This window comes from Schistocerca gregaria, chromosome 8 (assembly GCF_023897955.1).
Source record: "Schistocerca gregaria isolate iqSchGreg1 chromosome 8, iqSchGreg1.2, whole genome shotgun sequence".
Taxonomy (NCBI): domain Eukaryota; kingdom Metazoa; phylum Arthropoda; class Insecta; order Orthoptera; family Acrididae; genus Schistocerca; species Schistocerca gregaria.
The window spans coordinates 323,334,617-323,360,854 of NC_064927.1; the positions used below are offsets into that span (position 1 = coordinate 323,334,617).

Genomic DNA, 26,238 nt, shown 5'->3' on the forward strand with positions numbered 1-26,238 from the left:
TTATGGGAGTCTAGTTTACAGTTCGGCGGCACCCTAAGCATTACATGTACTCGACCCAGTGCACTATTGTGGTATTTGCCCAGCAATGGAAACTTTTAGAATGAGTCCGGTGATCAGTGTCCTGGTGGAGACCAGAGACCCTCCGTTAAGGTTAGGCGTGCACCACTGCTCACCAGTTATGTTGCACATGTTCATAGTTCTCCTGTGTATCTGAATTACTGTCTCCTTTTCCAACCACGGCGATTCATGTCATGCATCAGCGACCCAGGTCAGGGTTTACGATTGTGGTTCGCGCTGGTCCATTCTGTCTGAGCTGGAGTCCTTCCCATTACCACCTCTCCTCGAGGTCCATTCACGTACACCTCTATGGTGTACACCTAGGCTGCAGATTCTTCTGGACCTTTTGCAAGGCCCTAAGGACTCCATTAAACCTGTGGCTCTCCACTATCGTTTCCTCTCGATTTGTGACATGTACCAGGGCCACAAAGTGGTTTACACTGACGGGTCAATAGCTGATGGTCACATAGGCTTTGCGTATATTCATGGAAGACATACTGAACAGCGCTTCTTGCCCATGGCTCCAGTATTTTCACTGCAGAGCTGGTGGCCATATATCGTGCTCTTGAGCACATATGCTCATGCCCCGGCGAATCATTTCTTATGTGTACTGACTCCTTGAGCAGCCTCCAAGCTATCGATCAGTGCTACCCTCGACATCCTTTGATAGCGTCCATTTAGGAGTCCATCTATTTCCTGGAACAGTCCCATCGCTCAGTGGTGTTCGTGTGGACCACAGAACATTACCGAATCCCAGGCAAGGAACTTTCCAACAGGCTTGCCAAACAGGCTACACAGAAACCACTTCTAGAGACGGGGCTTCTCCGAAACTGACCTGCATTCTGTCTTACGCCGCAGGGTTTTCGGCTTTGGGAGACGGAATGGTTGAACAGTATGCACAACAAACTACATGTCATTAAGGAGACTACGAATGTGTGGAAGTCTTCCATGCGGTCCTCTCACAGGGAATCAGTTGTCCTCTGCCGGCTCCGCATTGGCCATATGTGGCTAACGCATGGTTACATCCTCCAAAGCGAGGACCCGCCTCGGTGTCGCTGTGGCTCACAAATGACGGTTGTCCCCTCTTGCTGGACACTCTGCAGCAGACTTTTAACTTTCTCAGCACCCTACCTTTGGTGTCGGGCAGCAATGCCTAAACAGCAGTTTTAGTTTTACGTTTTATTTGTGAGGGTCAGTTTTATCATTTGATCTAAGTTTTAGTGCATGTCCTTTGTCTCTCTGTGTCCTCCACCACAGTGCTTTTAGGGTGGAGGTTTTAATGTGTTGCAGAGTGGCTGGGTTATCCTTTTTATTCTCATGGTCAGCCAGTCATGGTAATCTGTTCTCTTGTTTGGATCTCTCCTACATGTTTCTTTGCATCTCTCTGGTTTTGTTATCCAATTTTGTCCATTTTAGTGTTTGTTGCCCTTCTGTCATTCTTGTGTTCTTTTCCTTTCTTCCATCTGTGTTTTGTATTTCATGATTATTTTACTCCCACCTTTGTGGAATTATTTTAATCAGAATGAAGGAACAATGGTCCAGCAATTTGGTCCCTCCTCCCATCTTTTAAACCAAACAACCAACAGAAAGACTCAGGTTGTGGCTGGGGAAGTAGAAATGAAGAAACGAGTTTCTGGGTTGGTACCTTGGTCTGATTTTATTGCTTCTTCCCAAGTTTCATGAACATGTTCGAAAGTACAGACACTGTATCATAATTTCAACAAGTGTAGGACATAGATGAGCCTTACTAGCTACTCAAATTACTAGTGTATTACTTGGACTTGAATCATGAAAAGGAACCATTTTCTTATTGCTTGAATCAAATCTTCAGGTTCCGTTACATGACACACTGTAAGTGATGGTCCAGAGGCACGTACATGCAAGAATGCAGATCCTTCTTAGTAAACAAGCTCAACTGAATACATTATTTAACTCACAGAATTTTCTGCTGTTGTCTGACAGAAACCCAAGGCTTGTTTGCTGTCAAGAACTGTTGAACTATTGAATTCTGCCCTGTGTGTCAATTGGTGGACTCTTATATTGTGTTGGGGTTGTGCACTTATAAACGGTACGTGACCACGTCACATTTTTAACCACAATTCATTATCAGCCAGCATGAAATAAGTGATTTCTTAATGCTCACACCCTCAGAATAGTCTGGTAAAAATGTCAGGCACTGTACATCTCACATTAGGTTTCCAGGCTCTATTTGTTAAAATTCTTACCAAGATGACATTATTATTATCTCAGACGTTATGTCTGGTCTAAAGTAGAAAGTGACGCGGACCTTGATCAAGCGTGACTTCCTTTTAACTGTACGGTATATGTTATATTGCATTTAGGAACTTTTGGGTAATTGAACATGTATCAATAATTACGGATATCTGTAATTGTATATATAAGTTTGGATGTAGCTGTATTGCATTGATGTACTGGTGGATATTGTCTGGTATGACTCCTGTAGTTGATAGTATAATTGGTATAATGTCAACTTTATCCTGATGCCACATATTCTTGACTTCCTCAGCCAGTTGGATGTATTTTACAATTTTTTCTCCTGTTTTCTTTTGTATATTTGTTGTGTTGGGTATGGATATTTCGATTAGTTGTGTTAATTTCTTCTTTTTATTGGTGAGTATGATGTCAGGTTTGTTATGTGGTGCTGTTTTATCTGTTATAATGGTTCTGTTCCAGTATAATTTGTATTCATAATTCTCCAGTACATTTTGTGGTGAATACTTGTATGTGGGAACGTGTTGTTTTATAAGTTTATGTTGTAAGGCAAGCTGTTGATGTATTATTTTTGCTACATTGTCATGTTTTCTGGGGTATTTTGTATTTGCTAGTATTGTACATCCGCTTCTGATGTGATCTACTGTTTCTATTTGTTGTTTGCAAAGTCTGCATTTATCTGTTGTGGTATTGGGATCTTTAATAATATGCTTGCTGTAATATCTGGTGTTTATTGTTTGATCCTGTATTGCAATCATGAATCCTTCCATCTCACTGTATATTGCCTTTTCTTAGCCATGTGTTGGATGCGTCTTGATCGATGTGTGGCTATGTTAGATGATATGGGTGCTTGCCATGTAGTGTTTTCTTTTTCCAATTTACTTTCTTCGTATCTGTTGATGTTATGTGATCTAAAGGGTTGTAGAAGTGGTTATGAAATTGCAGTGGTGTATCCGATGTATTTATATGAGTGATTGCTTTGTGTATTTTGCTAGTTTCTGCTCGTTCTAGAAAGAATTTTCTTAAATTGTCTACCTGTCCATAATGTAGGTTTTTTATGTCGATAAATCCCCTTCCTCCTTCCTTTCTGCTTAATGTGAATCTTTCTGTTGCTGAATGTATGTGATGTATTCTATATTTTTGGCATTGTGATCGTGTTAGTGTATTGAGTGCTTCTAGGTCTGTGTTACTCCATTTCACTACTACAAATGAGTAGGTCAATATTGGTATAGCATAAGTATTTATAGCTTTTGTTTTGTTTCTTGCTGTCAATTCTGTTTTCAGTATTTTTGTTAGTCTTTGTCTATATTTTTCTTTTAGTTCCTCTTTAATATTTGTATTATCTATTCCTATTTTTTGTCTGTATCCTAGATATTTACAGGCATCTGTTTTTTCCATCGCTTCTATGCAGTTGCTGTGGTTATCCAATATGTAATCTTCTTGTTTAGTGTGTTTTCCCTTGACTATGCTATTTTTCTTACATTTGTCTGTTCCAAAAGCCATATTTATATCATTGCTGAATACTTCTGTTATCTTTAGTAATTGGTTGAGTTGTTGATATGTTGCTGCCAGTAGTTTTAGATCATCCATGTATAGCAAATGTGTGATTTTGTGTGGGTATGTTCCAGTAATATTATATCCATTATTTGTATTATTTAGCATGTTGGATAGTGGGTTCAGAACAAGGCAGAACCAGAAAGGACTTAATTGAGTCTCCTTGGTATATTCCACGCTTAATCTGTATTGGCTGTGATGTGATATTATTTGAATTTGTTTGGATATTAAGTGTGGTTTCCCAATTTTTCATTATTATGTTTAGGAACTGTATCAATTTAGGATCTACTTTGTATATTTCCAATATTTGTAGTAACCATGAGTGAGATACACTATCAAAAGCTTTTCGGTAATCAATGTATGCGTAGTGTAGCGACCTTTGTTTAGTTTTAGCTTGATACGTTACCTCTGCATCTATTATCAGTTGCTCTTTACATCCTCGTGCTCCTTTTGCAACAGCCTTTTTCTTCTTCATTTATAATTTTGTTCTGTGTTGTATGTGTCATTAATTTCTGTGTAATGACTGAAGTTGATATTTTGTATATTGTTGGTAGTCATGTTATGGAGCGGTATTTAGCTGGGTTTGCTGTGTCTGCTTGATCTTTAGGTTTCATATAAGTTATTCCATGTGTAAGTGTATCAGGGTATGTGTATGGGTCTGCAATGTAACTGTTAAATAATTTAGTTACATGTGAATGTGTTGAGGTGAACTTCTTTAGCCAGAAATCTGCTATATTATCTTTTCCAGGGGCTTTCCAATTGTGAGTAGAATTAATTGCTTTGGTGACTTCATGTTGCAAAATTATCACTTCAGGCATTTGTGGTATCATCTTGTATGTGTCTGTTTCTGCTTCTATCCACCGTGCATGCCTGTTATGTTGTACCGGGTTTGACCATATGTTGCTCTAGAAGTGTTCCATGTCTGTTATGTTTGGTGGATTGTCTATTTTAATGTGTGTGTTATCTATTGTCTGGTAGAATTTCTTTTGGTTTGTGTTGAATGTTTGGTTTTGTTTCCTTCTATTTTCACCTTTTTTGTATCTTCTAAGTGGTTTGGCCAGTGCTTGTAATTTCTGCTTCTTTTCATCTAATTGCTCTATCGCTTCTTGTTTTGAGATTTTACCTAACTTATTTCGTTTTTTTTTTTTTTTCTTTTTTTTTCTTCTGACATTTGATGTCTTATAAATTGTGTTAGCTGTCCAATGTCTTTTCTCAGTTTTTCTGTTCTGATCTGTAGCCTGTGTTGCCATGCTGGTTTTGTGGGTTTCTTCTGTGTGTTGGTTGGTTCTGATCTCTGCCTGGTGTGTATATTTAGAGTAGTGAGTGCTCCTATATAAACCAGTAGTTGTAACTCTTCCATAGTTGTGTTTTCATTTATTTTGTTGTGTATGATTGTGTTGATAGTTTTTATTGTTGTTTCGACTTGTGGGTTATTTGGCGGTCGATGCAAGAATGGTCTAATGTCTGTATTTGTGTCTTTGTATTCTATATATGTCAGCTGAAATTTTTCTTCTATATCTAACATGTGTGTCACTTCGTGTTCTATTTGTACTTGTTCTGGTGGCAGTCTTAAGATTTCGTTTTCCTCTGATTGTTTAATTGATGCGTGTTGTTCTCTGTTTGTTTGCTCTGGGATGTGTGAGTCCATCGCTGTATTTTCTTCTTCTTCTGATTGCACATTATTTTGTTCCGGTATTTGTTGTACTTGTTGTTTGATGTTTTCTAATTCTGACTGGGGTATCCCGTTATTTTTGATTATTACACGGATCTTATCAGCTAGTCGTTGTTCTGTTAAAAATTTTAATTCTGGGTATCTGGTAATAAATGTTGTGTATATTTGTGATCTGTATCCAGTTGTGTTGGTTCGTAGGTTTGTTGCTTGGTAAATAACAGAACATTAGGTGTCGATTAACTTCATCTGACCATCTCATTCTCTGTCTTTGTTTTCCTTCTAGGGTGGTTGCAGGAAGCATATCCTGCAAAACACCTCTATTTGGATTTAAATCATTTTCCAGATGGCTAGCGGTGTCGTTACCATTGTGGGCGGGCATAGGGTTCAAGCGTCGTCCCCGACCATGACGGCGGTTGTCCGAGGCTTCTTTGGTTGTGTCCTGAACCAACTAATCACACTAAAAGGGGGGTTAGCCCTATTAGTGGTTTGTTCTTTTCATCACCTTTTACGACTGGCAGAACATACCGGAGGCCTATTCTTTTCCCGGGCCTCCACGGGGATTTATTATTATTAATATTATTGTTATTATTATTATTATTTGGTCGTATACACATTATATTCCATCATGGAATTTCCTTCAATGTGTGCTGCCTTGTGGCTTTCCTCCCTTTCTACAATACAGAATTGTTGCTTCAGCTATTGTATAAATATGTGTATATACAAGGTGACATGTAGCCTACTGATGCAATTAGCTTTGAATATTTCGCATGCACAGTAGCTTACTTTGAATGGCCAAGAGGTGAAGGATAAAGGAGAGAATATGCCGGTAGTAATGGAGGATTGGAGCATATAACATTGTGTTTGTCATTATTAAGAAATTAGGTCTGTCACGGAAGTGTGAAGATTTTCTAGATGACACTTAAATGTTGGTCGATGTGGTCAGATGCTGAAATACCAAATTGGCATGGGTGAAGGAAGTTTGAAGACAATAGTAGGGTGTTTGATGCGAAGCATGGAGCTCCAAGAGAAGAGTGCATACCCAAAACTTGCAGATTGTGTTGTTTCTGATCCTGATCAATATCTAAATATGGTTTTATGACAGATTGTTAGTCAGAGAGGCAGTTTCATCTTACATTCCAGCTGAAATGGAGACTGATCCAGGGAGTATAATGTAAAAACCTCAAGGTGTTTTTGTCATACTTTGAAGAAATTCTTCAAGAGTTGGAATAATACTTAATAGACACAAAATTAAATCTGTGTTTCGTCCACATGTGAGAACCTTGCCTGACTTATGTCCAAGATGACTTAAGTATTAGGAAACAGGATGTATATAAGATTCTATTTCATTTTGGAATGTCATGCAGTGGGCAGACAAATTGCGAATGATGGTACTCCTTAGGGAAATGGCAGCAAGGGGTGGGAAGGAACACTGTGTACACTTGCTGGGGGCCATTGAGGTAACAAGGTGCAACCAACTACAGAGTGTGGTGTACATTGGAACAAATGATGTCTGTCATCTGGGCTCTGATGTTATACTTTAATCATTCTAGTGACTATCAGAGAGGGTTGAGAATACCAGCCATGCTCACAAAGTTTCAGTAAAGCTCACAATCTACATTGTTGTCCCCAGAACAGGTTGTGAGTTGTGACCTCCCGGTTGTTGGTTAAGTGGAAGAATTGACTCTGAGCATTCTGTGGCAACCTAGGCTGTGACTTCATAGACTTGAGTGTTGTAGGGTCCCCCTAAAGAAGTCAGATGCGCACTACACATCAAAGGCAGCTATCCAAGTAGCTGACTGTGTGTGGGATGCCCACAAAGAATTTTTTTTTAATTTTCTTTTAATTTTTTTATATTAGGTGACTCTCGAACCAATCCAGATAACAATAGATTTGGGAAACGTAGAATTATCAGTGTGACATCCAAGAAATGCCTTCTGCAGATGAGAGTATTACAATCCTGGTGGGTAACGGCTGAAGTATCCTCAACAAAGTGCTAGAATTTGAATTACTCCTAAAAGACACTGATGCTCAAATAATATTAGGCACAGAAAGCTGGTTAAAACCTGAAGTTGACTGGGTAGAGAGAACCTCAGTTCACTTCTACATAAGATCACTAATGATACTGTAATCATTGGAGGAGACTTTTATCATCCATCAATCAAGTGGGGTGATTATAGTTTTGTTTATGGGGGCATGACAAGTATCCTATGAAACTTTACTAAATGCCTTCTCTGAACAGAAAGTTCAGAATCCTCTCATGATGGAAATGTAATGGCAACAAACAGATCTGACCTCTTTGACGAAGTTCACACTGAAACTGATATCAGTGATCATGTGGCAGTTATAGCTACAATGACTACCAAAACACAAAGAAAAACTAAAACAATCAGAAAGATTTATATATACAGCAAACTAGAGAGAACAACAATAGTGTCATACAGTGAGGAACTTTACACTTTTTGCTGTGGCCAGGAGATGCAGAGAAACTATGGCTCAGGTTACAAAGAACAGTTGACCATGCACTGGTTAGATATGTATCTAGTAGGGCAGTCCATAATGGGAGAGATCCTCCTTGGTATACGGTCACATAAAGAAACTTTTAAAGAAACAGAGGTCACTGCATAATAGGTGTAAAAAAAGCATTGGGCTGTAGAGAGAGATATGAAGAATGACATGTGTTTAGCTGTCAAGAGAACAATTTGTGAAGCCTTCAGTGACTACTGTAGCAGAAGATTGTCAGATAATCTTTCACAAAACTCAAAGAAATTATGGTCATATTTCAAGTCTGCTTGTGGCATCAAAGTTAGTGTACAGTAACTCATGGACAAGACAAGAACTGAAGTTGAGAATAGCAACCCAAAAGCAGAAATGCTTAAATCTGTTTGAAAATTAAAAGGCCTGCAGTATTGCCCCATACTAATTCTCGTACCATCGAAAAGATGAGTGAAACAGATATTAATGTCATTGGTGTTGAGAAACAGCTGAAATCATTAAAATTGAACAGAGCCCTTGGGCCTGATGGAAACCCTATAAGATTCTATACCCAATTTGCAGCAGGCCGGTGTGGCCAAGTGATTCTAGGCGCTTCAGTCTGGAACTGCGCGACCGTAATGGTCGCAGGTTCGAATCCTGCCTCAGGCATGGATGTGTGTGATTTCCTTAGGTTAGTTAGGTTTAAGTAGTTCTAAGTGCTAGGGGACTGATGACCTCAGATGTTAAGTCCCATAGTGCTCAGAGCCATTTGAACCATTTTAACCCAATTTGCAGCTGAGTTTGCTCCTCTGTAAACTGCAGTCACGTCATGACAACTTTGTTTGGTACATACTGTCCTAATATGTCTGATCACCATAATATTCATGACAATCTGAAGATGGGCTGTACCTCAAACATATCAAATAAAGTCATTGTCTAGTATCATACTCTATTATGGAAATCTGTTACTATAGGTTATCTGTCTTGAGCTGACTGCAGACTGATTGAAAAGAATTACACCAGACGTGTTTCACTTTTATTTACAAAGCATCTTTTGTAGTTATTGTTGTTTCTTTACATACGAGGGACATTTGAAAAGTCTGTGCAAAGTCCTAGCAGTTGCTCCACCAGCATGTATCGAGGTGATGTTTAGTTATTAGCATCTTTGGAGAGAACACACAGCAAGTTTCATCCATATTGATCTATTTCTTTGTGTCTGGCATTTGTGTGAATCATGCTTGACCAAAAACGGAATAGTGGAAAGTATTGCAAGGATGGTTTTCAGCTGTTCAGAAGAATCTGCAGGACTTTAAGCACCATTTCGTCACTGTGGATAAAATATGAATACATTGCTATACCCCTGAGACCAAACAACAATCTAAACAATGGGTTACCAAGGGAGAATTTGCACCAAAAAGGCAAAGACCAGTCCTTCGGCCAGACTGGCGACTGTCTTTTGGGATTTGCAAGGGATAATCCTCTTAGACTATCTGGAAAAGGGTAAAACTATTACAGGTGCATATTCACCGTTATTCAACCATTTGAAAACCGAGCTGCAAGAAAAACACCAGCGATTGGACCTCAAAAAAGTCCTTTTTCATCACAACAATGCACCAGCACACACCTCAGCAGTTTTGGTCACAAAATTAATGGAAACAGGATTGCGACTCATTTCACATCCCCCCTATTCTCCAGATTTGGCTCCCTCGGACTATTATTTGTTTCGCAATTTGAAGAAAGGGCTGATGGGACAAACATTTTATTCAAATGTGGAGGTGACTGCAGCAACTATGAGCTATTTTGCAGACTTGGACAATTCCTATTTTCAGAAGGGATCAACAAATTATAACAGCATTGGGCAAAGTGTATAAGTCTAAAAAGGAGACTATGTTGAAAAATAAAAAAGGTTTACCCCAAACACGTAAGTAGTTTTCATTTTTGCACGGGATTTTCAAACGCCCCTTGTAATCTGCTCCTTCTTCTCTGGCTAGCAGTGGTTGGTGTCGACAGTCTTCATTGCACTTATGCACTTGGTAGTTTTTTTGGCATTCTGTGTTATTTCTTGTGCTGCACTCTTTACAATTGACTTTCTTAACTGTTTTTCATTCTTCACTCAGATGTTAACAGCTTCTGCAGAAAATGACCATGCAAACAAATTTATTATTATGGGAATAACAATATTAGAGAAAGAAAGTTTCTACTCACCATATAGCGGAGCTGCTGAGTCGTGATAGGCACAACAAAAAGATTCACACAACTACAGACAACTGTAACCACACTGGAAATAACTGTCACATACTGTGCTATGTGTAGGAATCAAAGATGTTACTCCTTACATAAGAAAAACAAACATTATCCCTGCGTTATCTCTGATTTTTATTATTTCTGTTGTTGAACGTAATATTAAGGACTCCAATTTTGTTCTTGCTCTGACAAAGATGAAGGGAACTTATAATTGTGAAAGTTATGTATTACAACTTGATAGTAAGAGTAAAAGTTTTATTCAAGGATGAAATAAATGAGTGGTCATCTTTGATAAATAATTAGCAGAGACTCAAATGTAAACACTACTCTTTCTGGTCATTTTCATTACAATAGAAAGTTTCAGCTACACTATGTCAGTGTGGAGTTGGAGAGACACTGCGGTGACTGACAAATGGACCTGCAAGTAAACAAGGTGACTTCAACAGACCCAAGATCACACAAAAAGAAATCTCCCACATCTCTTTACCAACGTATTACCACAAGACAGAACACACACGAGGCGAGTTTAGTTTCAGTGGACATTTCACACCATTTGAAAACCAAAAATACATGCTAATCTCATCTGTAAATCCATAAAATACAATAGAAATAACAATGTAATTGGTTTATCAGCTGGTGATTTCTTATTTACTGAACAGTACAGCAGTTGTCCACTACTCATACTGATTTACAACACACTCACACAATTACAAGTTTTAGTTTACTGTGGTGCATAAGGATCCCCTGCCCCCTTACCATTTACTTGCTATGATTTGAAGATGACATGGTCAGCTTGGGATTTGGACCACACTCACACCGAATTGAACTCCTGTTTCTTAATCTTCAATGTCTACAGACTACAATCCACCATATGGAGTATGGTAGAGGGAACATGTTATACCACTGTTCTCCAGTTTCCTGATTCAGTCTTGAATGATGCGTGGGAAGAATAGTTATTGGTAAGAATACATGTGAGCATGAATCGCTCTGATTTTACTTTCATGGGTTTTTCACAAGATGTATGTATGAGGAACAAAATATTTTTGATTTTTCTTGGAAAGTACCCTTGGAGAATTTTAACAGTAAACAGTACTATGATGTGCCCTGCCCCTCTTGTAATGCCTATCACCTAAGTTGGATGAACATTTGCATGATTTTTTGCACTTACTAAATGAATCTTTGATGAAACGAGCTGCTCTCTTTTGGATCTTCTGTATTTTCTGCACCAAACCTTTCAGTTAAAAATCCCAAATAATGAGCAATAATTATCAGTTGAACAATGGTTTGCAAGCTACCTACTACCGGCGGACTACCTTTCCTGGGAATTCTTCTGATGAATCTGTCGAACACATTTAAAACTGCAGTTAATTGTCAAAAAACTCTCATCACAATAATGGAAAGTCGTCAGTGGAATCTAAGTAATGGGAGGAGTAATGCTAAAAACTCACTTTGTGATTGAGATGGATGGTGGATAGGCACATAATGTAGTTGGGATTGTATTGTATTTTTATTGGGCCCCTTGTCTACATAAGTAATTTGAGCATCAGATACTGAATAAGTCAGTTTATGTACTGAATAGTTATTCATACAATCCGCATTTGTATGCATACACTCTTAAATTACAATACTAAATTAAAAATCTATACATGCAGTCCACCAAAGTCTAGATCAGGACCAGCAGCAATCACAGCAGTGCTTACCTACTGCTCATGGGTTGGCAACGTGTCAGTTTCTCATAATCAATAGGATGATTCTTTGACATAACCAGTGAGAGGCAAAAAGAAAGGCAATGTGTTTCTCACACCAAAGTTGAAATCATTGTCTTGTTTGCTATTTTTTGATGTACGAGGCGGAATCCAAAATTTTCGGGACTGGTGCTGCCATCTGGAAAGTAGGAGTAGTAGATATTTGCACCACTAGGTGGCGAGAGCTGCTTATCTGATGAGTCAGTATGCGGAGTGGCATTCAGCTGGGAGGACATGTTACATGTCCACAGTGATTTCCATAATACTCTGTGTTTAGTGTGTGGCGATCTTACAATGGATCTGCAAACAGATCCTTCGTCAGACCACATCTGATGATTCAACCTTCTTGTCATGGGTTATCACTGGTGACAAGGGCTGGATTTACGGTTATAATCCAGAGACAAAGCAACAGTCATCCCAGTGGAAGAGCCCGGGCTCTTCAAGACCCAAAAAAGTGAGACAGTGAAGAGCATGATCATCATTTTCTTTCCAGAATGAGATTTTCACTCTGCAGAGGAGTGTGCGCTGATATGAAACTTCCTGTCAGATTAAAACTGTGTGCAGGACCGAGACTCGAACTCGGGACCTTTGCCTTTCGTGGGCAAGTGCTCTACCACTGAGCTACACAAGCACGACTCACGCTCCATCCTCACAGCTTTACTTTTGCCAGTACCTTGTCTCCTACCTTCCAAACTTTACAGAAGCTCTCCTGCAAACATTGTCCCATTATTTAATTAAACACCTCTTCCCATGGTTTAATTAAACATTGTTCCACTTACTCAGTGTGACAATGCAGATCAGTTGCATAGCAACAGAGAGCAGAGACATACTTCATTGCTTTTTCAAATATATCATGGGTTGTGATGCTGTCCTTGGTTTGCAGATACTAGCACATTACTCAAACAAGGAGCAATTCAGTTTATAATCCTTGTTTACAGCAATGTTTCACCCTTACTTCCAAATTTATTTCTTTGAAACACATCTGCCTGCTGCTCTCTCATTGACTGCATAACACTAACAGCTGACATGCCTTCTTTTGCTCCCATCGTACCTCACAGCAAGTGCTGATAACATTCCTGAACAAAACATGTAAGTATGCCACTGGCCCTATTCAAGACTTTTACTCATGCGTACTCTACACTTAGGAGTCTTGTATCTGCAGTAAGTAGAGACAGACAGAGATGAGCCTATGTATACAATTCTAGTAGTAATTATATAATACATCTTATACATTTAAATACTTATCAGTAGGGGAAAATCAGTGCTTCTGAAACTTATGTTTTCACTGTTTTAGAAGAGAGCTGTAATTTGTGATTCTCTACAGTAATGGCTTGTATTGAGGGAGAACAAGGTAAAACATCCATTTAACTTTCTCATTAGGGGACCTTATTCACCATCTCTAACAATGTTGCTGTTGATGGAAGGGTGTAAAGTATGCACTTGTGAAAATATCTGATTACTTCCTTTCGGAACAGAAGGTAATAACAGACAATGAAAACATTTTCAAATGCAAACTGAAGTCATATTTGCTTATAATTCCAGTTAAATATGTAAACTTTTGAGCAGAGCCTGTTAGGTCCAAAACTGTTTGATATTCATGTTATTCCCAATGTTACAATGGAACTATCATTAGAAATTCTCATTCTGCATGTCACCATCTAGTGTAGAAAATGCAGGGCTTCAGGCAATTATGAGTTAAAATCCAGAATCTCTATTGTTGAAGTCTTTCATGTGATACATGTCATACCTCCTTCATAATGCAGTCCCAGAAGGATGATACTGGGAATCTAATACTGGTATTCTTACTCTTCAGGCTTCTGTGTTAAGATAGTTTTCTGTTGGTGCAGATTTATCTAGTATATTCTGGCATGTATGAAGACGATATTCATCACTTCAGTCTTTCACTGTAGGATCTACATCTGTACTCTGCATACCACTGTGAAGTACATGGCAGAGGGTATGCCTCACTTTTTCCCATTTCATTTACATATGGAGGACAAAAAAATGATTGTTTAAGTGTGTCTGTGCGGTGTGTAATTAATCTAATCTTGTCCTCCCTTTGGGAGTAAGAGGTAGGGGATGTATAATATCCCTATAAGGTCAGTTCCTGAAATTTTGTTAGCAGACTTTCTTCAGATTGTTTCCATCTGTCTTCAAGAGTCTGCTGGTTCACTCCTTTCAGCATGTGTGTGACACTATCCTGTGAGTCAAACAAACCTACAACCAGCCATGCTGTCCTTCTCTGTAGACATTCAGTATCCTCTGCCAGTCCTGTTTGGTATGGGTTGTACGAGTGATTTACAAGCAATTTCCTTTGTAGGCTAATTGCATTTCCCTAGCTAAGAAGTGTGAGATCAAGTCCCACTCTTAAACTATGGAACCTAAGCAGGCTTTATGATTGGTCATCAAGGACAAACCACTTGATGCTGCACCCATCAAATAAAGAATGCACTAACTACAGAGGGCTTTGGGGTGACATAAGGTCCCAAAACCAGTTCCTCAAGGGGAAGGGGAAATGGTTGCAAGAAAGAGATTAACTTTCTACTGGTGACTGTAAATAACAACAAGACTCAGAGAGTTTTTGAAGTCCTATATAAGCTTTGCTTCCGGGTAGGGACAAAAGAGTATAATAAGTGAGAAGATCCAGGTTTAATCACACCAGCCAAAAGTTTAGCATAAAATGAAGATGTGTGAAGTGTGCTGGCCTATATTTTAACTAGATTATTAGATTGTGCTTGAAGGACAGGAAAGCTGACCCCAGTTGTGCAGATTGCAATGGCAAGCACCCACCAAATTACCTAGGTTGTGAGGCATAGCAAAAATTGGTGCTTAACAAAAGGCAACAGAAAGCCACCTCCACAGCTGCTGTTGAGGTTGGCCAAAAAAACTTGCCAGCATGGGAATTTTCAATCGCAGTCCAGCCAGTTTCCTCAGTAGAACCTGTGGACCTCTCCCCTGCACTACTCTGATGCTGTGATCTCTCCAGCAACATTGACAGACTCGCCTCCACCACCGGTACTCCCACAGTACTCCCACCACCTCAAGCGACAGCCACCAGCAGCAGTGGAGCCAGTGTCATTCCACAACACACAGCAACCACACTCCAAGCCCGAAGAGCAAGTTTAAGGTGGTTAGGGCATTATTCGTTGGCCTCAACCTCGGCAACATAATTAGGAAGTTTAAAGAAACCATTAAAATGGTCCGTACCGAACCAAATAAATTTCCAAAATAATGATAATTGCAGAGGCCACCCTCTCATTATTCGGCAATGGCCTGTAGATATCTGGAACTTACTGATCCTGCAGATCCTCAAATGGAGTACCAGTGTAATTCATGAAAAATGACCCAACTACAAGGATAATCCCAAAAGTAAGGTCTCCTATTTTTTTATAAGTACATCGACCTGTTTATTTCTACAATGGTTTACATCAGTTTGCAGCTTGAATATTTAGCTATTAGTAACACAAGAAAAAATAAAGAAAATTGGAGGTAGGACACTACTGGAAGCTTGTAGAAGCCAGAGGCACCTGATATTTTTAGTTGCAAGGAGAATAACGGTGAACTGTATGTACAGGATGGGAGGGGTGAGACTGATGAGTGGACACCCAGTAGCAGTGTTCTAAAGTAGAACATTACATTGCCTGGTTTATTGCATGTATCCTAGGAGTTTGAATATTTGCAACGCAGGACAACTGCACTGCATAGAGATACCTGTGTTTGCCGAGGCTTAGTAGTTGGCTGTTATATGGAAACCTTCCATTTAATTATGGAGGTGGGAACTAAGTGTCAACCAGTGTTCCATGGTGGTACCGCTAAACATCAGGCCGACATTCACCAAGGGAATCCTCAACCACAGTCCATTGCAACACTCACCAGAGTGCACGCAACTTGAGTTGGACATAAAAAACAAACAGGTGACACAGACAAGGCAAGGCTGATTTTGGTGATTGTTGGTGAGAGAGGAGGAGGAGAGTTCAGAGCATGGGGCTAGACAGCTTTTCAATGAGAGTGAGAAAGAAGCAGGGGAAGTGGAAAAGGGTAATAACCAGGAAGTAATAGTCAATGTACTGACTATTGACTACAAATTCATTTTATGACCTGGAAAATGAAGATGCGGAAAGAGAAGGAGTTGTGCAGCTAATAAAGCATAAGGTTAATTGTTTGACTGACCCAGGGGTCTCTATTCTGGTCAAGGAAATGCAGTTGGGATTAAAAGGGAGACTCACAGCAGACCTTTATCAGAAATAGAACACACACACACACACACACACACACACACACACACACACACACACCCTTGCATACACATGACTGCATGTGTGCGTGTGCTCGAGCGGGCATGTGCGCACCTTTCTTTTGCTTTTGACAAAGGTCTTACTGGCTGAAAGCTTTATTTGTAACAGTCTTTTTGTTGTGCCTATCTGCACCTCAGCATCTCCACTACATAGTGAATATTACATATAAACTTTTATAACAAATAAATCTGATTCCAAAAATATCACGAGAGTCCCATAAATGAAAGTATCATAGTAAGTGTGAAATGATGCCAGTAACATAAATTGAACCACCATTGTGTATCAGTCCTAGTGGTCAAGGATATATTTCCAGTATCAATTCAAAGAAAGCCATGACATGAAATGAATAGTTACTAGCAGCAAGCACATCCAGAGCAGCGTGTCATGAAGACTTTAAACTATTTCTCTTGTTCAGGTGGCCACTGTTTGAAGGAAATCGAGAAGCTACCTTAAAAACTTGGTTTCCTATTTTAAATTCTGTATCAGCTTCCTTGTCCATGACCAAATCTGGTATCTTCATGTCTGGTGACAAATCTTCCAAACCCTCCAGTTTACCAATATCGCTACCCCACTGCCATGGCTGTAACGGCCAAGAATACCAGTCCTGTGGGCAGAGTAACAGCACATCTTGAAACAACTGGTCAGTAATACATGCTTCTCCATATTGCAGACAACACCTATACCAAGCTGGTCTAGAAAGGACTGTACGAGGGTAATCCCAAAAGGAACGTCTCCTATTTTTTAATAAGTACATAGACCTGTTTATTTCTACAATGATTTGCATCAGTTTACAGCTTGAACATTTTGCTGTTTTTTGACATAATCACCATTTCTGTCGGAGCATTTTTCACCATTTCTATCGATGCATTGTTGTAGACACTGTGGCAGTTTTTGTATGCCCATGTCATACCAGCTCACCGCCATGCTGTTCAGAAAGTAATGAACCTCTTCTTTTACCTCATCATCCCAGCTGAATCGCTTTCCAGCCAAATGTTCTTTTAACCTAGGGAACAGGTGATAGTCACTGGGCGCCAAGTCAGGACTATAGGGTGGGTGGGTGGGTGATTATGTTCTACTGAAACTGTTGCAGGAGGGCAACGGTTTGCTGAGCGAGTGTGGGTGAGCGTTGTCATGGAGAATGTGTATGCCCTTGCTCAACATTCTTCTTCTCCCGTTCTGAATTTCCCATTTAAGTTTTTTCAGAGTCTCACAGTACCTGTCAGTGTTAATTGTGGTCCCAGCGGTTTAACTCCGATGACGAGGTGAAAGAAGAGGTTCATAACTTTCTGAACAACATGGTAGTGAGCTGGTATGACATGGGCATACAAAAACTGCCACAGTGTCTGCAGAAATGCATCAACAGAAATGCTGATTATGACAAAAAATAGCTAAATATTCAAGCTGTAAACTGACGTAAACCATTGTAGAAATAAACAGGTCGATGTACTATAAAAAAATAGGAGACCTTACTTGTGGGATTACCCTTGTAGTTGGGTCATTTTTCATGAATTACACTGGTACTCCATTTGATGATCTGCAGGATCAGTAAGTTCCAGATATCTACAGGCCATTGCCGAATAATGATAGGGTGGCCTCTGCAATTATCATTATTTTGGAAATTTATTTGGTTCGGTACGGACCACTTTAATGGTTTCTTTAAACTTCCTAATTGTGTTGCTGAGGTTGAGGCCAACGAATAATGCCCTAACCTCCATAAACTTGCTCTTCGGGCTTGGAGTGTGGTTGCTGTGTGTTGTGGAATGACACTGGCTCCACTGCAGCTGGTGGCTGTCGCTTGAGGTGGTGGGAGTACTGTGGGAGTACTGATGGTGGAGGCGAGTCTGTCAATGCTGCTGGAGAGAGCACAGCATCAGAGTAGTGCAGGGGAGAGGTCCACAGGTTCTACTGAGGAAACAGGCTGGACTGCGATTGAAAATTCCCATGCTGGCAAGTTTTTTTGGCCAACCTCAACAGCAGCTGTGGAGGTGGCTTTCTGTTGCCTTTTGTTAAGCACCAATTTTTGCCATGCCTCACAACCTAGGTAATTTGGTGGGTGCTTGCCATTGCAATCTGCACAACTGGGGTCAGCTTTCCTGTCCTTCAAGCACAATCTTATAATCTAGTTAAATATAGGCCAGCACACTTCACACATCTTCATTTTATGCTAAACTTTTGGCTGGTGTGGTTAAACCTGGATCTTCTCACTTATTATACTCTTTTGTCCCTACCCGAAAGCAAAGCTTATATAGGACTTCAAAAACTCTCTGAGTCTTGTTGTTATTTACAGTCACCAGTAGAAAGTTAATCTCTTTCTTGCAACCATTTCCCCCTTCCCCCTGAGGAACTGGTTTTGAGACCTTATGTACAGCTGTCACCCCAAAGCCCTCTGTAGTTATTGCATTCTTTATTTTGATGGGTGCAGCATCAAGTGGTTTGTCCTTGATGACCAATCATAAAGCCTGCTTAGGTTCCATAGTTTACGAGTGGGACTTGATCTCACACTTTTTTATCTCACCCTTGATTTTGTAGTAGTCTTCTACCAATACGGCCTGCACTTTCATTGTCTTAGAGTGTCAACTTTCCTTTTCATAATATTGTTACATTCCATCCTGGATTTTTGTATGTAATATTCTGTTGTTTTTCTTTTAATTTTGAAATAAATTTCTTACCCTATTTGTTGTTTTTCAATGTTTGTGTTTTGTTCTTAATGTTTTATGTCACTAACCCATTGATTGATATTTGCCTTTAAATAACTCCAGTAACTCTGGTCTTTCATTGTTCTCAGGAAATCAGCTTCTATCCAGTGCTAAGGTTGTTGATACCAAAGTTTGACAGAGAAAGATCAGCATACGGTGTTAAAGAACATGCTCTGGCTAAGATTTATATACGCATACTTTGTCTCCCTAAAGATGGGATGGATGCATTAAAACTGCTGAATTTTAGGTATGAATTAACCAGAGACCACATTTTTCCTTACTCCATGCACAAGTGATGTACAATTAGTAATGCAACACATTGTTTCCTGAAAGCAGGTTGGTTTTATTCAGGTTTCTAATACATTGTATTATTACCCACTCTTTTGGCTACAAGATCCTATTTTTCAACATAATCTGTGTTCAATGCAGTGGTCTTACAGTGCCTCACTGGGAGGGCCTGTTTGCCTGCTGGTCGACATCAGAGCCATCGCCTTGCTACGTCAGCAATCTCCCCATCATCCACAATCAAGTTTTATGAGCACCTCTCAGATGCACAAACTTGTGTGAGGCCTTGTGTCATCATGGAGAAGGAGAAGTTTGTTTGCAATTTTATGGCAATGAACGTACTGAAGTTGTTTCTTCAATTTCCTGAATGTAGCACAATACACTTTGGAGTTTATTGTTGCACCATGAGGGAGGACATCAAACAGAAAAACCCCTTCAAGACTCGCAGAAGACCATCACCATGACCTTATTGTCTGAGAGTGTGGTTTTGAACTTTTTCTGCAGAGAAGAGATGGTGTGGCAGCACTTCATGGATTGCAATTTTTGTTATAACTTCAAGTTGGACAAATATATTTCAAGGAAGATGCAATACATGAAAGTCACAGATCAAGTAAACAGAGTAAGACGTGTGTACACTTAAACAGTCAAATCATAACTGAGTCCAAGTCTAGCAGCCGCTGGCTGGCTGGCCGCTTAGGTGGCGCTGCTGCTGCATGGCCGGCAGACAGCGCCACATGTAGAGGACACACGTAACTGCGCGGCGCACTTTGAAAGATTGGTGAGTCTCAACACTTTTCCCCCCTTTGAATTTTTTGCACAGGTCTTGATGGAGATGGCCTGTAGATTGCTAACATCCATAGGTGTTGTTTGACTGGCCGTAAAGTCTCGAGGAGGAGGCTTCCCGTATGGACGGAAGTGTCCCCGATGATAACGGGTCGAGATGACAGGAGACGTCGGGGTCGAATCTGCTGGGGCCCCGTGCACCAATCTGCCCATTGCACCAAGTCTGGTTGTTATAACAGGAGACACATGCGATGTGTCTGCGTCCGTAGGAGAAGGAGGCAAGTAGAGTTGCACCAACAGATGATGGTCATCTGGTTCCTCCATGGGCACGTCTCCTGGTGGCGTCAGTTCTTGTGCTGGCACCGATATGATGGTGAGAGGACTGCATTGTGAGTAATAGGAGATTCCAGTATCCCGAGCATCAGGTAGAGCTGAAGGTGGTGTAGCAGCATCCGGAACAGGGGTTGCCGGCACACGAGGCCGAAGCTGGTCCAAATGACGCACTGCAATACCTGTGTCGGTCTGGATTTCATACAGATGGTGGACACGGTGTTGCAAGAGGTGGCCAGGATTCCATTTTGGCCACCTGCCATATCCCCGTACCCATACAAGGTCGTCGGCAGTGAACCAGCCAAGCGAAGGCACCCGTGGCCGTGAGGTTGAAGGCCGCAGAAGATGAAGTAGCATGCGGGGCTGTCGGCCATGTAAGAGCTCAACCGGGCTGTAGTCGCCCATGGGGGTGAAACGGTAAGAAGCCAGAAATTGGAGAAGCGTATCATCAGCAGAAAAAGAAGGCAGGAGTTTCCTCATCTGAGCCTTAAATGTGCGGACTAGTCGTTCAGCCTCACTGTTTGACTGTGGATGGGACGGAGTGGCCGTGACATTCAGGATGCCGTGACGGGTACAAAAATTGCGGCCCATTATCAGTAACAAGAGTAGACGGAAGGCCTTCCAAAGAGAAAGTCCGAGCTAGAGCATTGGTGGTTTGCCGCAGTGGTTGGCGACGTACAACGGACAATGAAAGGAAAGTTATAGTAGGTGTCAATAATGAGAAGCCAATAAGTACCTAAAAAAGGGTCCACAAAGTCAGCATGAATATGCTCCCAGGGCTTCTCAGGCGAAGGCTATGGTGACAAAGATGACTTCGGGGTGGCGACCTGTGATGCACAAGGGCTGCAGGCAGTGACCATGTGCGCGATTTCAGAGTCGATACTGTACCAGTACACATGACTGTGCGCCAGAGATTTTGTGCGAGAGGCACCCCAGTGCTCTTGGTGAAGGAGGCGCAAGAACGAAGCATGCAAAGATGCAGGTACCACAACACGTGGCGAAGCATTGTCAGTGGAAAGGAGGATAACACCATCCCTAGCCATGAGGTGGTAATGCAAAGCATAGTATTTCCGCAACAGATCAGAAGTCTTCGTGGATGGATGATCTGACCAACCATTCTCAATACAGCGTAAAACCTGGGAGAGGGTACGGTCAGAACCTGTAGCAGCCGCCAGCCGGTCCACAGTGATGGGGAACCTGTCCACAACCCGCTGCTCGGGCAACATCCAGGTGGAAACACAAAAGTTCGTCCCTATTGAATGCCAGATCAAGACCAATGGGAAGGTGAGACAGTGCATTAGCATTCGCATGTTGAGCCGTCGGCCGGAAATGAATCTCATAATTGAAATGAGACAAGTAAAGAGCCCAACACTGGAGGCGGTGTGCAGTCTTGTTGGGAAGTGACGTTGATGGATGAAACAAGGAAAGAAGTGGTTTGTGATCCATAACAAGATGATATTTGGATCCATAGAGAAAAACACACAAACTTATGAAGAGCATAAATAATGGCAAAAGTTTCTTTTTCAATTTGAGAATACTTTTGTTGGGCATCCATGAGCGTTTTGGAGCATAAGCAACGGGTTGTTCAGAACCATCAGAAAAGTGGTGCGCAGGGACTGCACCAACCCCATATTGAGAGGTGTCCGTGGCAAGAAAAAGATGTTGGCCAGATCGATAAGTAGCCAGGCATGGGGCCTGTTTCAGCATAGTCTTCAATTTCTGGAAGCCGCATCGCATGATGCGGACCAGTGAAAAGGCACGTTTTTAAGCAACAGGCGATGCAATGGCTGTGCCACCGAAGCAGCAGATGGTAAAAACTTGTGATAGTATGCTATTTTCCCCAAGAAGGCCTGCAGTTCCTTAACAGATGTACAGCGAGGAAGGGCATCGATCACAGTGAGAGTTTGCTGAAGCAGACGAATGCCATCCCGAGAGAGTTGAAATCCCAAGTACGTGATAGATGCCTGAAAAAATTTTGATTTCTGAAGATTACACTTAAGACAGGCAGTCTGTAAGACATGAAAAAGTGTGTGGAGATTTTGAAGATGTTCGTCAGTGGCGGAGCCAGTGACAACAATGTCGTCCATGTAATTTATACACCCAGGGACAGTGAGAAATAATTGTTCCAAAAATCGCTGAAAGAGAGCAGGGGCACTGGCAACCCCGAATGACAATAGTTGGTATTGATAGAGGCCGAAAGGTGTGTTAAGGACCAGAAACTGCCAGGAAGCAGTGCCGAGAGGAAGTTGATGATAAGCTTCTGACAGGTCAAGTTTAGAAAAATACTGGCCTCCAGCAAGTTTAGTGAACAATTCTTCAGGTCGAGGCATAGGGTAAGTGTCAATAAGGCATTGAGAATTTACAGTGACTTTGAAATCGCCACAGAGACAAATATCACCATTTGACTTAGCAACGACAACAGCAGGAGAGGACCACTCACTGGAAGTGACAGGAAGCGAGACCCCTGAAGCAGTGAGACGATCCAGCTCCCGTTTGACCTGATTATGAAGGGCCACAGGAATGGGCCAAGCCCAAAAAAACTTAGCCCAAGCAGTGGGTTTGAGCATGATATGAGATTCAAAGTCATTTGCACGGCCTAACCCAGGAGAAAAAAGGGAAGAAAATGTTGTCGACAAGGAATCCAATTGAGCATAAGGAATAGCATCATATTGACAGAGTCATCTATGGAGAACCCAAAAAAGCGAAAGGCACCGAAACCAAAAAGATTCTCCGCATTACTATGGTCGACCACAAATATGGGAACAGTGTGAACAACAGATTTGTAAGATACCTCAGCATCAAATTGTCCCAAGAGAGAAATCTCCTGTTTATTGTAAGTCTGTAATTACAGGTGACAGGATTGGAGAACCCAACTGAAGATACGTCTGAGAATTGAAGGTAGTGGCAGCAAAACCGGTATCCACCTGCATGCGAACATCTCGTACAAGTATTTGGACAGTGAGGAATAACTTCCCTGAAAGGGAAGAAGTACAATTGACAGACAACACAGAATCAGAAGCAGCGTCATGTTCATGAACATAATGTATGCGGTCGGATTTGCAAACGGATGACACAGGACCCTTTTTTTTTGTATTTGTGACACACAGTCCAACGTTGTGGACAATCTTCTTGTGAATGTTTTGTAAAACACCGCAGACATGAAGGAAGTTGCCATGGGTTTTGATGCAGTTTCTTAGAGGTTTGTTTACGATTAGGCCGAGGCTGCACTTGGGAGCTTACTGTGGTCACGTCGGCTGGCGGGAACATGCCACACGCTTCATCAACATCGCACAGAGGTTGTATTTACTGTTGCCCCATGCCTCTATTTGCACTCCAGTAGCGCAAGAAATTTCAAAAGACTGAGCAATGGATAGGACTTCATCCAGAGGCAGATTTGCCAACTGAAGGGCACATTGCCTAATTTCTTTGTAGGGCACCGATTGGATAATAGTATCCTGTACCATGGAATCGGCTTAGGATTCTTTGTAAACTTCAGTAACAAATTGACACTATCTACTGAGGCCGTGAAGTTCAGCAGCCCAAGTGTGATAGGATTGATTCGGTTGTTTTTGACAACGATAAAAGGCAACACGAGAGGCTACCACATGTGTTTGCTTTTGAAAATAGACGGGCAGAAATGAGCACATTTCAGCAAAGGACAAAGACGCAGGTTCTTTTGATGTAGCCAATTGCAACAACAACCAATACATTTGAGGTGAAATCCATGAAAGGAACAGAGACTTACATGTTTTTTCGTCCGCGACGTGAGATGCCAAGAAGTACAGTCGAAGACGATTTTCGTAATGAGACCAGTCTTCCACTGTCTCGTCGTAAGGAGGTAAAGTAGGTAGAGACAACGACGAGAGATGCCCTGCATTCGATGCCGCGACGAAATCACGAATCACATTCATGAGAAGTGTTTGCTGCTCTATGAGACCTTTCAATAGTTGCTCTAAAGTAGCCATGGAAACATGTGGGCCAACGATGGAAAAGAAAAATCACTACCTTATCGCCCATTGTTATAACTTCAAGTTGGACAAATATATTGAAAGGAAGACGCAATACATGAAAGTCACAGATCAAGTAAACAGAGTAAGACGTGTGTACACTTTAACAGTCAAATCATAACTGAGTCCAAGTCTAGCAGCCGCTGGCTGGCTGGCGGCTTAGGTGGCGCTGCTGCTGCATGGCTGGCAGACAGTGCCGCATGTAGAGGACGTGCGTAACTGCGCGGCGGCACTTTGAAATATCGGTGAGTCACAACAATTTTGTTTCCAGTTTGAAGCGATGAAACCATGACATGTGACAAAAAATTATTAAAATCAGCTTCATAATGTGCAAGGAATTCTGCACAAATGGTCCTTTATTGCTCTTTATGGTATCCTGTTAGGTGCTGAGGAACCCAGCAGTCAAGCACCTGGTGGGTGAGTGTGTCAGCACTACCAGAAGACATGTCTATTTGAGCAGCGAGGTACTTGATATTGATTCATCGGTCACTTTGATGGAGAGTGTCCACATGTTTCAACATTGCAAGACTCTCAGCTGTGTGCGGATGGCCGGCAAGCAGGAGATCTCACAGTTTTGTATGACCTTGTTGAGGTGATGTCAGATCCCCCCTCCCTAGTGAGTCACGATGCTTTTGTTCAGCACCAGGTCTCCATAGGCATTCTGCGAGTGCCTCTGAATGTCTACAGTTCTTTGCTTTCCTGCCAAAAGAAATTCAAAGACAGCTCTCTGCCTCCATTACAGGCCCTTTTTTAAGGCAATGTATAATGTCACTACCTATCAAGCTTCATGAAACTAAAGGGGCTGAAGCAGGAATATTCTACAATGTCCCAAACTAATTCCGCATTTTTTTTTTTTTTGAATGAAACTGGCTGGAAAGCAAATGTGATGCATTACTTACTGAACATCTCTGATAACTTATTTTTTTGTTTGTTGTGAATATGTTTTTTTTTCTTTTTAATGCAACTACCAATCTGAATGTCGTGCCCTGTACTTGGATATTAATTGCTATCTACAATAGGACGTTTTTATTTCAGACTGACTGAGACAAGACAGAGTTCAAATTATTTAAATTCCAAATTATAGAAATGTTTTATAAGATACTTACTTGAAACTATAATTAGGATTATTGCATACAGTGTGTGTAGTGGTTAAAATGGATAAACTGTAATATTGTGTGAAATATTATATAGTATATTTAATTTAACATCACCTAATGTGATGTTATCACAATAGTAAACAATTAAAAAAATTAATTTTCCAATACATGTTCAGTGGTTACATTCTTGATATATAACCACTGCACAGGTACAGTACTGTATTTATTGAAAAATGAAATTATGCACTATACCTGAAAGTTACATGCTATGTTTACTGTAGAATGGTATGTACCCTACCGGCTATTTGCTGGTGTCATCTGGATCTACAATGATGTGTTCCGCAGCAGCCAAAGAGGAACTACTCTCTGATGTTGATGCCATGTCAATATTTTCATCATCGCTTAAGGAAGGAACTTATTTTTATTTGAGACTCTTTTGTGCAATGCGCTCCATCATTACTAGAGAGATCGGGGGGATGAACAGGAGCATTACCAAATATCAGCACACTTTCAGTTTGGAATTTTTGAACTTGAAGTACGAAATCATTCTTGATACAATTAGAAAATAATTGTGTGGTAATCCAAATTCCTTTGTTAGTGTTATGGATGAATGGGAGATGCTACATAATATGTGAGAGTGACCTACATTTTACTAATTTCCCAATTATAAGTGATTTTAAATTGTGTAAACCATCAGCATTACCATATAGAAGTTCTTTGTTACTCACTTTATATCCAGATGTTCTACTGTATTTCCTGCTGGCCTATG

At 40.9% G+C, this 26,238-nt stretch overlaps 1 protein-coding gene across 8 annotated transcripts in view; it reads left to right on the forward strand.

Annotated features, from left to right (window-relative positions):
* Positions 1 to 26,238, forward strand: part of LOC126284945 (DNA ligase 4-like) — a 616,842-nt gene that overhangs the window by 376,206 nt on the left and 214,398 nt on the right. For all 8 annotated transcript variants that reach the window (XM_049984217.1, XM_049984218.1, XM_049984213.1 and 5 more), the window contains exon 3: positions 19,057 to 19,214. In XM_049984217.1, coding sequence (XP_049840174.1) covers positions 19,057 to 19,214 — 158 coding nt within the window. The remainder of the gene's footprint in view (positions 1 to 19,056; positions 19,215 to 26,238) is intronic.